The following is a 14,005-nucleotide window of genomic DNA, read 5'->3' on the forward strand; positions in this document are numbered from 1 at the left end:
CAGATAAGAGCAGAACCAATCGAGCGCAACTCCCTCAACTCCAAAGCTTTTCATCCTTGTCAGCAGGATGTCATGACTCACCGTATCGAATGCGGCGGACAGGTCCAGCAAAATTAAGATTGCTGATTCTCCCCTGTCCGCCCTCATTCGCAGGTTGTCCAGGACCTACAGCAGAGCTGACTCGGTCCCATGGGCTGGTCTGAAACCGAATTGCTCCTCTTCAAGGATGTTGTTAGTTTCCAGGAAGAGGGACAAAGATCTGCTGACCAGCCGTTCCATGATCTTAATTGGATACGGCAGGAGCGATATAGGTCGATAGTTCTTATGGCAATTGGGGTCCAAGTTTGATTTTTTCAGTAGGGGGGTGACAACTGCCAATTTCCATTCTTTCGGTACGATACCTGTGTCGAGGGATTGATTGCATAGCTGACGTAGTACTGGAAAGAGTTCCGCCCCAAATTCCTTTACTATTTTCTGAGGTAGGGGGTCCAGTGGGGATCCTATTTAGGGCTGTATGCGCAAACTGTTGTTCTGTCGGAGTCTCGAATTTATCCAAGATAGCCTTTGGCATGGGGTGTCCTTCTTTTCCTTCGCTCTTCTTCCCGTTCTCCGTGCTGCTATTACGCTGCATTGAGGTGGGGGCATCCTTCATGCCCTCAATTATTTTGGTAATCTTTTCCTGGAAGAAGGAGGCCAAACCGTCACATAGTTCCTGTGAGGGCTTGATTTTGCTATTAGCACATTCAGGATGGGACAGATCTTTTACTATCCTAAAGATGTCACGTGACTTGTTGGAGCTTTTTAAGATTAGATCTGCAAAATAGTTTGCTTTGGCTGTGGTAATCTCTTTCTTGTACTGAGTTATTGTCTGCCTCCAGAGTAGTCTATCCTGCTCTATAAAGTTTTTCCTCCAGTGCCTTTCCGCCTTTTTACATACGTTTTTCAGCTCTTTCAGTGTTTCCGTGTACCAGGGCGCAGAAGGGTTGCCTCTTTTTCTGATTACTTTCATCGGTGCGATATGATCAAGTTTCCTGGTTACCTCATCGCATAGTAGGCGATAGTTCGTGGTAATATCGTTCTCTGGGTTTAACAAGGTCCCCACTTGAAAGAGGTCAGTCCCCTCTTCCTTTTTTCTTTTTAATAGTCCCTTCCAGTTACGACTGATGAAGGTCCTGATCTGCATGCTTGCCAGTCCTATATTACCCAGAGTGTGGATATTGAATATTAAGAGATGGTGATCTGACCATCCTACTGGTTGTATTATTCCCATGGTTATAAGATCTTCTGCAGCGAAGATTAGGTCCAGAATATTTCCTTCCCTATGTGTGGGGGTGGTTATCCATTGTTTTAGTCCTAAATTGGCACAGGATTGTGTGATGTTGTAAAGGGTCGTGTCTAGTTGGCCGTTGGTCCACAGGTTAAAATCTCCCAATATCAATAGTCTGCTATGGGAGATTGTCAGGTTGTTAATGACAGCGATCAATTCCTGCTGTTGCATAGCGTTAATGTACCCCAGTGGCCAGTAAGACAATGGCCTGAATCATGCTTGATCGATATCCCAAGAACTTCAACACGAGACCGTATCAATGTGCAATGTTCAAATCTTCCCTGAAAATGATTCCCGTTCCTCCCCCTCGTCCCTCGGTCCTAGGTTTGTGAACAATCTTATACCCTACTGGGCATGCCGGCCCCAGCTCTGATTCTAGTCCAGCCACCGTCCATGTTTCAGTTAGAAACAGAATATCCAGGTTGCTGGATTCGATCAGTAGCTGTATCTCAGTGGCATGTTTTGGGAGGGATCTAACATTTAGTAACCCACTTTTTAATTCTCCCTTAGGTGTATGTCCTTGTTCTGTATACGATGTCTTGTCTAGCGGGATGTGCCAGTTGCCTGAGGCCTGGTCAGATTTAAATAATGGATCGAGTGGGCGGGGGTTGATATGTGGCAGGCAAACTAGGCAGTTAGGGCAGGGATTCTTATCCTTAGACGTTGTGTTAGGGGCTAAACGTGGGCAGGTTGCTTTGCCGGCCAGTGGATCCAGCATTATCAGGGTATCCCTACTATATCTATAAGTCTCACTATCCGGGATAAGTCGGGCAAGAGGGGTGGCCCTAAGCCCAGTCAACGGCGCGGACAAACGCAGAGTAGCTTGCCTTAAGCATGCCTTTGGCGCGCAAACGTCGCGCCCGCTGCGCTCGTCCACTGCGCTTCCGGTGAAAGCACATCCTTTATGGAAGTGGGGAGAGTGCAAAGAGGGGGCGTGGCCAGTACAAGTGGGCGTGTCTTGTGGTTCCGGCAAATGGCGGCAGGGCTGAGAAAAACACCCGCCAGCGACAGCGATCAATCCGCTGTGCGGGGATGTCTGTGCCTGAAGGAGTTAGGTGCTCAGGGTATCATGACCATGGTATTTGATTCTCTTCCAGTTGCCAGTGCACCCCCACTCGTAGTTTCCTCTATTCCTATCTCCTCTGAGCCATCCCCAGCTCTCTCAATTTGTCTTGAAACATCTCAATGTAGTTGTTTGGCATTTGAGAGATTGGGGCTCAGGTCCCACGGTTGTGCCAGTGAGGTGGCAGAGAATATCCAACAATCCAGATGCTCCTCAACTCTCAAATCTTGATAGACAAAATTATGAATCATGGTGTGGTTCCAAAGCTTGTTAAAGATTACCAAGATCTGTTAGCATGAGATGAAAGCCATTTTGTACTTGGCAGCCATTTTAGTTAGCTATGTGCTAGCCATTTGCTTTCTCCCTCTTCCAGAACCTCGCACATGCTCAGAAGGGCCTAGCTAGTAGAATGCACCTGCTCCTAGTATAGAACTGTCAGGCTGTTCTAACTACTGTCAGCAACTCATTACTCCTCCTACTTGTTGACTGTGCATTTTCTGTATGACCATCTATGTGTGTAACTCTTCTCATGTGTACTTGAACCGCCTTCTTTTGAGCCCCTGTGTGGGTATATAAGGCCCCTATTCTCTGTACTCCTTAGAATGCCTCCTAAAGTGACTTGAGCGTACTGTGTGACGCAATCTCCCTCATCTGAGGTTAATAAAAAAGATGTCTTTTATATTACAGCTTCTGTGCCAATCTCTTCTTTGTTGCTTTAAAAGGACCAGGTGTATCAGTGAAACCCCTGAGAAGGTTTTGATTCCTTCAAATGGCGCTCAACGTGGACCTCATCAGAGAAGTGGCTATTCAAGGGAGTGGTCTTGATGGGAGACAGGAATCTACTGAGGAGGACAGAACAGGACTCTAGTAAGTAACTCTACACTGAGATTCTCTGTCTCTGCAGCCCAGTATATTTCTGGTCTTCCTGATTTGACTCCTCCAACTGTTTACCACTCCTGACTGAGAACCTTTTTGGCGTGAGTATTCTAAAAATGACCGTTTGGTCACTCAGAACTTGGCATTGAGAAGTTGCAGGTTTTTTTGCTTGGTAAGGTCGTTTGTTGCGACGCTTTTTGGAATTATATGGAAATTGGCCAATATTTGGAATTTGGAAATATATGAATTTATGTAGGCAGGTAATGAGAAACTTTTGAAAACTTGAATGGCGCACTTTGAGTTAAGTGCTACTTTGTGTATAATATTGTATATGCTGCAATATTCTTGGCATGCCTGTTCTTATCACACATCGTAGAATGTGTTGCTTTCTTGGAGGTACCATTTTGCAACTTGTATGAAATCCGCCGGCTCCCCTAGAGGGGATACCTAACTAGGATTAGGTATAAAAACGTATTTCTTCCTCGGTGACTAGTACCCCAAGGAACTAAATATGTACATAAAAAGGATCCTGGTATATGCACTTAGTAACATTCATAAGTGGTGATATGCAGGGCGATGTTTGGTGTTCTGCCAGTCAAATTGGCGAATTCAGTGTATTTTGGTTTCTTGAAAATGGAACAGTTTTTCGGGCTGTTTTTGAACTACTTTTGAGATCTTCTTGTGAATATGACTTACAACTAGTATTTACAAATGGTTTGGTTAAGTACAGTCTATGGGCTGTCCTTTGTTTCTTTCCTAAGTGTTGATCTGTGGGTTACATATGTGTTTAATTGTCTATGTGGTTTGTGATTTGACATTGATGGTACTTGTGTGAGTATATAGCGATTGCGCTCTTTGTGTAAGAATGGCTAGCCTTAAGCGCACTCTATTGTGTGTTCTGAGTGTATGACCCCCTTCTGAAAATGTCTGGAATGAGCTCAATGTGTTTTTTTTTTTACATCATTCTGTTATGCAAAATATCATTAAAATAAAATATATTTTATGCATGTTACTATTAAAATTGACAGAGTAAGACACTATACATGTGTGCAAATTGTCACGATGCTAAAGATAAAATTAGAATTCACATTGAATAGGAATAAAATAGGCCTCAAAAACGAAATTGTGTGTTTTGCAATAAATAAACTAAAATACAAAATGTTACAGCATTTTCCTTAAGATCCATTGTATTAGATATTAAAAGGCATTTACATCATGTGAGTGACTTCAGTTGTTGCTGAACTAAGCATACATTATAGAACGATAGATTTGACTGCATTGAAATGCCTCAGTTTTAAATAGACTGTCACCGTGCTTACATTTCAACACTAAAAACGAAGCTTTCCAACAGCTGTGTTTAACTGTTTCACTGAGAAGCAGCTGTCTGACACAAACCAATGGAGATTACACTTTGTCAAGACATTAGAAATACAGAAAAAGGGTTTTCTCTCCTGAGAAAGGCGTGAGAATTCGACACCTGCTGCTCAACCAACAGCTGCATAAATAGCACGTGGCTATTTTTGTTCGCATGGCCACAGAAAAGAAAATGCTGAAGTCAACTAAATCTTAAGTCAGTGCAACCTCGGTAAAACCCTGCATTTCAGACTGCAGTTTTAAAAAGTTAGAAATATAGTTTCATTATTTTGGATAACAGAGAACAGATTGACAGTAGGGATTTTCCTTTCTTAATGCCTTTTTACATAACCATATCCGTGGTTCTGATGTTAAATAATGACTGTCATTTAAAAAGTGGCGCAGATTTTTCATGTTCCAAGTTAGGCTTCTGTGCTTAGGGTTATGAATGAATGCGTTTAAATATAATAGGCAAGGGATGCAGCTTGTTTTTCATATGTGGACTCATCAAAATGATTGGCTTGATTTAAAAAAAAAATAAACATTTGATTATATGAAAAAAAAAGTTTTTAAAAATAAGTGCATTAAATTCGTTTTTTAATCTTTATAATGCCTAATAATAATACTGTGAACTCCTAGCATTAAAATTTAATTTAAGCAGCGTTTTACAGCAATGGGGCTCTAAAATTTAAAATGTCACTTTACCCAGGCATACAAAATTCATTTTTATAAGGGTGTACCTTATACATTTCTGATCCCCGATCTCTGGGATATGTAGACGACATTCTGGGGATGACTATTATGCAAAAAACATTGTAGGATATTAATTTTTAAGTGCCCCAAACATCAAAGTCGAAATTCAGTAAAATTCACTATTTAAATGCAGCTCTGCCAATGAGAGCAGAATTTAAACTGCCTTAGGCTTCAGTAAATGCACACATTTAAGTATAACACAAACAGCTGACCTATATACTGCTAGAAAACTATACTGCACACTGCTTACAATTGAAAAGAAATATAAAAAAATAGCAGCAGTTATTCTCTTACCTCTAAATTGGCAAACAGGGATGGAATGCGTCTGCTTTTCAGCTCTCAGTCTCCAGGATCACTTTGAATTGGGAGAACCGCATTGAAACCCTTGCACACAAAATGGGACAGCTGGTAATGAGTTAAAGGTCGAGTCCTAAATTTAGAAGCCTAGCAGGGCCCAGAGAAAGATTTGCTTTGACATGTTGACCTCTGAAACTTTTTGAAAGACAAGATGACAGCGCAGGGAAAGAAGAAGAAGTTTTGCTTACTTTTTTTTGGCAAAAGCAAGTTCTCCTGCACTCATATGAATAAACGGCAATATAATTGTATATGTGAGTTCTGATTAACGGATAGCTTTGCCATCTATACAGCACTAATGCTTTTAGTTTGAAGATTACTGTGCAAGGGCTGAGATAAGACCGCAATGGGATTAAGTTTGACTTCTTGTGCCCTCATGTTACAACTAGTATACTTGCTAAAGGGACTGGTGGTTGGTTATTCACGTTCTTTAGCTAGCTCAATGTGCTATTTACCTCCTTAGAGTTTGTTTATGCCCAGTTGCTACAAATAGGGGTTGATAGTGTTGACAGAAGTGAAACCTGTTTCAGGTTTCCTACTGTCAAAATGGGGGAAGGAGGCATTGCTAGTCTTTTATTAGCTAGTCTGTGTAAATAGACTGACAGTCCTTACTAGAGCTGATGTTGCATAGTTTGGATTGTGAAAAGTAGAATGCAGGAAAGACCCCATGTGATGCTTAGCAAACATTTTTGAAGAAATTATTGTTTTTTAGGAGTTTGTTTGTTACAACATGTTCTGCTGGAGAAAATGTAATCCCTGTTAAATTAGCAGTTTTAGATATTCCTGCTGCTCCTATAACATGAGAGCATGGTCCTAAGCGTACAGTGTAGGTGCTTTTATTAAGAGAAATCATTTTAGAATTATCTGCAGTCTTGTACAAGTAATGCAAAGTCTATGAGTAAAAGTGTAGAACATTTCCTTTTTTCTTGAGGGTCTTCAGATGAATGATATAGGAATACACAGATGTAAGGATTTGGAGTATGTCTGTATTGTTTTTCTCTTTTCCTCAGAATTTAGTAAATGAACACAGACTTCCTTGGCTGCTTGGGATTGGTTGACGTATTACTTTTGTCAGTTCACCAAAATGTTCCTTTTATACTTGCCAATAGGTCCAGGCTGTTGTTTTTTTACTCTTACATAGATAAATGAAGTGCTTCTTGGATGCCTTGCTAATATATAGGGCGTTCCAAGACTAGGAAGTATTCTGAGACTATCCTCTCTGTTGATAGATTATTTCTGTGCCTTGTCTAAAGACCTTTTTGTTCTGTCCACCAATAGATATTTGCTGCCTTACAACCATTGCCAGAGGGGCCCGGACATCAGATCTAACTAGGGGAGTCAGCACCAGTCCAGCTTGAAGTCAAGGTGAAGGTAACCAGCACAGGCACTGCTGGCAACTAGGATCTCAGTGAAGGCCGGAAGCACTGGGATGTGAATTGTGTACCCCTGCCACTGTCTTAGGCGAAAGACGGGGTCACATATCAGAAAGGAGAAATCGTGGATCAAGTTTTTGATGCCCAGCTGAGAGTCACAGACCGACCAGAACGGCAAGGACGTTTTTGCTTGAGGTAACCCCCTTTGAAACAAGGGTTGCTTCAGGTACTTCAGCATCACACTCCTGAATGCTGACTGTAAAGTCTGCACCTTTGGTTGTTGATTAAGAGATACCTGGGCACACTGGATACAATCTGTGGCCCCAACGAAAGAGTAGTGTGCCAGCAGAGCGATACAGAAGTTAGGGAAGGACTTGAGTTCAGGGTACAGGTGCTGTGTCTTTGGTGCCTGTTAGACTGAAGTGAAGAAAACTGGTGCACTGCCTGAGACACTGGACAGGATCGCTGAGGGCATTTGCCCTGGTGGGTGATTGCCCTATCCTGAAAGAAGAAACTTTTCCCTTGAAACTGGGCCGTGATTCCTGAGTTGCGAGTTGTGCAGCTCCACCGTGGGAACAACAAGAGCCTGCCTGTGAGGCTCAAACGGACACAGGGAGAAGACTCCCCTCTGGCTGGTTGTACAGCGGCTTTAATTTCCCAAAGACTTATTCTTTTTTTTGTTAAAAATGTATCCCTTTAGTCGTCCCATTTTTGAGGAGGAGCAGCCCTGTGCAGCTTTTCATCCTAATTCCTATGGCCCTGTGTGGTCCTCCTGGTCCCTTGGAGCCAGAATTGTTTTTGTAATAATTTGTGTGACTTCCTTAATATTTGTATTTTTCTTAATGTTTATTCTACATGAAAAACGTTTTCCTGAGCAGTTAACCAATGTTACTTTGCCCTCTCCTTGAATATCTATTGATGTTCTAGCCCTCATAAAGGAAAATGGAAAGTCTATTGAAAATGTTTTTATTAGATATGTGTTGTTGGCTATTCTGAAATTGAAATGGATGGTCACTTAAATGCATAGGAGCCTTGAAAATGTTTTTACTAGATGGTTCTAGGATTTGCTTAGGACTAGAAAGTTAATAATTCTGTTTGTGATAATAGTCATTACTCTCTCTTGCTATCTGTATGTTAATTATGACCCAATGCTTTGTTTCCTTTGTACTCCTGCTTATACCTTATATATACCCGCTTACTGAAATGTTTAGAATGTAAAATGCCCACCTAGCAATGAATTAGTATATTGATAAATTTATGAAAATTAATGTGCAAATATTTTCTATGTTCCTACTGGATCATAGGAATGTCTTTAGCTCATGCTAAAAGGACCATCTGTTAAAGATTACAGGGATCTGTTGGCATGAGCTGAAAGCCATTTTGTACTTGGCAGCCATTTTAGTTAGCTATGTGCTAGCCATTTGCTTTCTCCCTCTTCCAGAACCTCGCACATGCTCAGAAGGGCCTAGCTAGTAGAATGCACCTGCTCCTAGTATAGAACTGTCAGGCTGTTCTAACTGATGTCAGCAACTCATTACTCCTCCTACTTGTTGACTGTGCATTTTCTGTATGACCATCTATGTGTGTAACTCTTCTCATGTGTACTTGTACCACCTTCTTTTGAGCCCCTGTGTAGGTATAAGGCCCCTGTTCTCTGTACTCCTTAGAATGCCTCCTAAAGTGACTTGAGGTTACTGTGTGATGCAATCTCCCTCATCTGAAGTTAATAAAAAAGATGTCTTTTATATTACAGCTTCTGTGCTTATCTCTTCTTTGTTGGTTTAAAAGGACCAGGTGTATCAGTGAAACCCCTGAGAAGGTTTTGATTTCTTCAAGCTCTCTCTCCCTTCTCTTATGAACCATACAAACTTCTTGCTTTTTTTAGGGTTGTCTTTTTATTGGGGCTATCTGTGTGCTATTCAAGCCTTTTGCTAATGTTATTGCCCTCGTTTTCATCTGCTGTGGCAAAAGGACGGGTGAGATTAGGGCTTTACTCTCTTCCCCTCCATTCCTAAAGGCCCTCACAGACAGGTTGGTCCTAAGGCCAGGATCTTCGTTTCTACCAAAAGTTCCAACCTGTTTTTACTGTTCTGTGGACATTGTCCTGCCCATTTTTTCCCAAACCCTTCTTCAGAGGAGGAGCCTGCTTACCATACTCTAGATCTCCATAGAGTGCTAGCAACATACTCATCTAGAACCTCCTCCCTTCATAAAGTTGACTCCCTTTTTGTCACTTATGGTCTACCAGAAAGGGGGTTGCGGCGTTGCACCCTTTTTCTTCTACACTGTTGAGGTAGATCACGTTGGCTATTACAAAGTCTTTTGAGATAGAAGGTCAGGATCTGCCTTCATCAATTCAAGGTAGATGCACGAGATGGGTTTCGCCTTCATGATTAGAATTTAAAGAGGCCTTTCTCAGAGACATATTTTGCGCAGCCACTTGGTCTACAATATTCAACTTTAGGTTGCGTTATCGGTTATAGCTTGAGGGTTCATCTTCAATTAATTTTGGTTCACATTATTTGTCAGCAGTGCATGACATTTAATGCCTTATTTTCACGTATTGAATAAAACTGTGAGAGGAAGGAGGTAATATCCTGGTTACTTACTGATAATCCTCATTACTCTGAGTCCGGGTCTTCCTTATCGCAGTGCTGGTTCCCCTACCCTCTATCCCCAAATTTGGTAGATCATTGTTTGTTTTGATTCCTTTTTTTTTTTTTTTTTTTTTTTTGGGCTGTCCGAAGGTTCAAGGTTTTTGGCTGGATGTGAGTAACATGATATCCTTAATACTTGGAGGGACGCTCCAGGTAAGCAAATCTCTTGTCTTTTTTGGCCCCCCGTATAACTATGAATCCTTGTCACAAAGCATGAAAAAACTGATATTTTATCTAATAGTGCTTGCCCGTAGGGAAATATGCAAAAATTGGATAAAAGCTATGCCCCCGAATAAAGTAGAATGGATGGCTGCAATAAAATATACATTTCTGCTAATAGAGCCTCTAAATTTAAGCGTAATGAGTTCTGGCTCCCCTATGAGAACTGGGTAAACCCCGTTGCACATATATAGTCCAATGATTAGGCCTTTATACCATATTGCTTGATTACTCCGGTGGTGGCCTCGGAGAGGGTCTGGTTGATAAAAGGCTACCTATGGTTGGAGTATGGGAAGCAAGGTGTAGAGTGATCTATCCTAGGTCTAATAACGAAAGGTCTCTGGGCGGTGCTACATTTCGGGAGACCCCAGAGTACGGATTATTACCTTTTGTTAACCTGGGCAGATGACAAACAAAATATATATATTAGCTTGGGTACAGCAGGACATGACTTGTATAAGTTGCTCTCTTATGTCATGTTGAGAGAGGGCTGCCATCTTGGGTGTACTTTTCCAGGTCTGGCCAGGGTACCATATCTGTGAGGTAGGAGGAAGAGCTGGACTCGGCGTAATGAGGTTTACCATTAAGTAACCGGGACTTTCACCCTGAGTTACAGTGTGAGTTGCAACAGTGAACGAATTAGCTTAATAGGTTGTCGGCTGGTGCAATGTTCAGAACAGAGACTAATGAAATGGAAGTAGTGCTAATTAATACTCCAGGCAGCCATCATTGTTGAAACCAAGCCACAGAGGTGAGAGCGCATTAGAAAGATAAACAAAATACGTCGTTAGCTAAAATGGTTTGCCTGTAGCAATGTTCACTTTCACCTTTCGCATTCCCGTGTGGGGAATTCCACAGACAGGACCACGCCGGAAAATCCTCAACTATTAACTTGGCTGCTGTGGAGACCTGCGCACGGGTCGCACCCTTCTCGAGAAGTGCTCGTGTTCGCGCAAGTCCCTCGGAGGGTTTGTTTTGGCTTTACGCCAGTTCAGCTGCGGTGCTGACATATTATTATGCCTACACTCACAAACTTCTGCTGGGATATGAAAACCTCGCCGTCCGCCCACCCTCCACCCCTGTCTTCTAAATCCCTCGCTGCCAGTAACTCCAGCCCACTGAGCTCTCTGACTGAATCACTCACAGCGCAGCCTGAGCAGACGCGCAGAATGGGACGACGAGCGACAGTATTTAAAGCGCCTTCGGGGGCCTTCGCAGGTGTGGCGCGTGCCCTCTGACCTTTTAGTCTCCGGGTCCTGCAAGTCCGGCCGAGTTCGACGACCCGGGAGCTAGCATTGGTGCTGAGGAAGCCCGTGGCCAGCGGTGCCCCCCTCCTCTGAGGTTTGATCACGGTGGATGCAGTTTTCAGGAACAGCTGTCCGAAGTGAGTAGTACATGGCAGGCTGAGTTTCCGGTGTTGTTATAAGCTACACTGGCAGTGATAACTAGCCAGACTATGTTTTCATCTGAGAAGTATTTTCTGAAGTACATCTTGGTGAGATCATGGAAGACGAGGAGGTATCTGCCATCTCACAGCCAACAAGTTGTACTGTAAGAATAACCGTATTTTCTTGTTGCAGTTTTTACATAGGGCGAATTTGGCTCAAGAGCACTAGAGCGTCACACAAGGTCAGTTTTAAATTTAGTTTAAGCACTAAGGGGCAGATTTACAAGCCCCTTGCGCCACTTTTGAACATGGGAAAAGTGACGCAAAAGTGGCGCACGGGGCTTGTAAATCTGCCCCTAAGAGGTTAAGTGATTTGTCTAGAATCACAGGATGTTCATCCGACGCCGGGACTCTTGCCTGATTCCCAGTTCCTAAATCGCCTGCTGTGTCCTTTAGGCCACATCTCCTCCCTCCTATGTACTTTTCTATTTCTTGGACGTGCCGCTATGTTAGACGTATTTTGTGGAGCTTGCTTTCTGTCATTGATATGGCCTCTTAGGGGTAACTATACATTGGCTAAGAAAGGTGTTATTCACCCAGTGGGAAAGCTCTCTCTCCAACAGACCCTTGAAAAAACGTAATTAAAATTACTTGCACGATATCAGATGGCGTGTCCTTTGGTTATTAGATTTGAACTTTATGTGAACATGGTATTGAAAGTGCTCAACACCATCTGCTCATCTGTAGCCCAGGCAACACTGGCTCATCATTTCTCTCTACTGAGTCAGGAGTAACTCTGCAGTGGAAGTTCGTTTTCAAATGTATGTTTTTTAATTGTGTTAAGTCAACCATTGTACTGTGTTACTAACTCCAGTTCATCATCTCTATTCTAGTATTTTTATTAGAGGTACAGAACAGCATAAAGATACCCCCAAATTATAAATGTATGCAAAATGTGAGAAAAGGTACCATGATTTCACTCTTTTAAAAAAAATAAAGGAGGCGCTATAGATGGGGGAGGACCAGCGGAGAAATCAAGGGGGCTAATGTGTGGAAATAGGTCAGTAAAAACTGAATTGTTAAACCAATAATTGTGTTCATTAATTGTAGTAGCCAGGATGGGGAGCACATGGGTGCCATCCCGTTTACTGGGGATCCATGAACTCTAAATAGCTTGGAAACGTGATGAGAGTACAGTGGTATCCCCTTTATAACTTTGTTGGAAGCATAAAAGTGTCCGTAGAACCAAGGGTGTAATACAGACCCCTGCAGTCCCTGCCAGCGTCGGGGGGGGGGGGGGCGATGGTTAACATTCAGGGGCCCAAATGCAGTATACATCCTATGGATATCTATGAAATATAGGTGTCTCAGAGGCCTTTCATCACAATCTACAGGGTCACCCCAACATTTTGTGTTATGCCACCTAATGGAATTGGAGTACCATAGATATGGTCCCAGATAGGAATTAAAGGTGAACATACAGGCAAAAACCCTGAAAGCAGCATAAAAGACCTTTGAGAGCATAGGCAGAAGTAATTGAGCTTCAGAATTGTATGTCCAGAGAAGTTGAGCAAGGTAAGGATGTTGTTTTTTTAGATAGCAGTACTGTCTTTTGGACATTCCATGAAAAGTAAAGAAGGCATGAAGTGTTTGGAATTGATCCAAAGTTGTATATACTTAATTCTCTTAGTTTTTGAGAATATTCTTCGATTTTAATCCATAAGCAATGAGTTACTTAATTTTTCGTCTTCATATAATCAGCTCATCCATCACTTTTCAGCATTTGTTTCACTTTCCTGCCTCAAGAACAATATCTATCATAAGTAATAAAAGGTGATTAATGCAAATTATATGAATGCTTCAATTTAAAAGCAATAATCTCCTTTGTATGCGTAGTTATTTCGGTTTCCAAACTCAAGTAGTGTGTCCTGTTCACATGAGAACTGAGATTTCTTTGATAACAGAAATACCACTAGACCTGCGGTAATGGCGTTAGCATCTTTTGTTCCAAACGTCAAACTAAAAGTTAACTCCACCAATCACAACAGGTGGATATTTGATTTGACTGCTTTGTAGGCTGCATGCAGCAGCCTACATAGAGAAAAAGGGGGAGTGCGCATGACTGCTTTGTTCGGCCCTGGGGCCGACCAAACAGTCAGTACCCACAACAGTGGGCAAAGCCACTCCCCCCTGCCCTCGAGCAGGACAGCCCACCCACCCGCCCCCAACCAGGCACTCCAGGCACTTCTGCTTTCTCGCAGTGCGAGAAGCAGAAACATAAAATGGTAGTTTCTGTCTGCGAGAAAGCAGTAGGGCGACATCCCCACGCCCCAATGGGGGAGCCGCCACTGCTCCACAATCAACACCAACATTCTTTAAGACTTTTCTAAACAACATCTCCATTTCCTTTGTATATTCCAACTCCAGGAAGTAATTTCACATTTTCACACGCTTGCAATCTGTGTTGAGGAATCTTACGCTTTTTTTCTAATTAAAGTGTCTTCCCGCACTCGATTTAATACCGCCACTATTTTTTGCATATGCATTTGAGAGTAAAATTAAATTTAATTAGTGTTCTTTCACACAATATGTAAAGTTATTACTAAAGACGCAGTGCAATGTCCACAAGTGTTTGCGCCTCCA

At 42.3% G+C, this 14,005-nt stretch overlaps 1 protein-coding gene across 4 annotated transcripts in view; it reads left to right on the forward strand.

Moving 5' to 3' along the window:
• The first annotated feature begins 10,972 nt into the window (after positions 1-10,972).
• The window catches only part of OSMR (oncostatin M receptor), a 357,084-nt gene continuing 354,051 nt past the window's right edge, over positions 10,973-14,005 (forward strand). For 2 of the 4 annotated variants that reach the window (XM_085631123.1, XM_085631125.1), the window contains exon 1: positions 10,973-11,359. In XM_085631123.1, the coding sequence (XP_085487249.1) occupies positions 11,332-11,359 (28 nt within the window). In that variant the 5' untranslated portion in view covers positions 10,973-11,331. The remainder of the gene's footprint in view (positions 11,360-14,005) is intronic. The other 2 variants (XM_085631126.1, XM_085631128.1) reach the window with 2 other exon arrangements.

Source organism: Triturus cristatus, chromosome 2_1, assembly GCF_964204655.1.
Source record: "Triturus cristatus chromosome 2_1, aTriCri1.1, whole genome shotgun sequence".
NCBI lineage: Eukaryota > Metazoa > Chordata > Amphibia > Caudata > Salamandridae > Triturus > Triturus cristatus.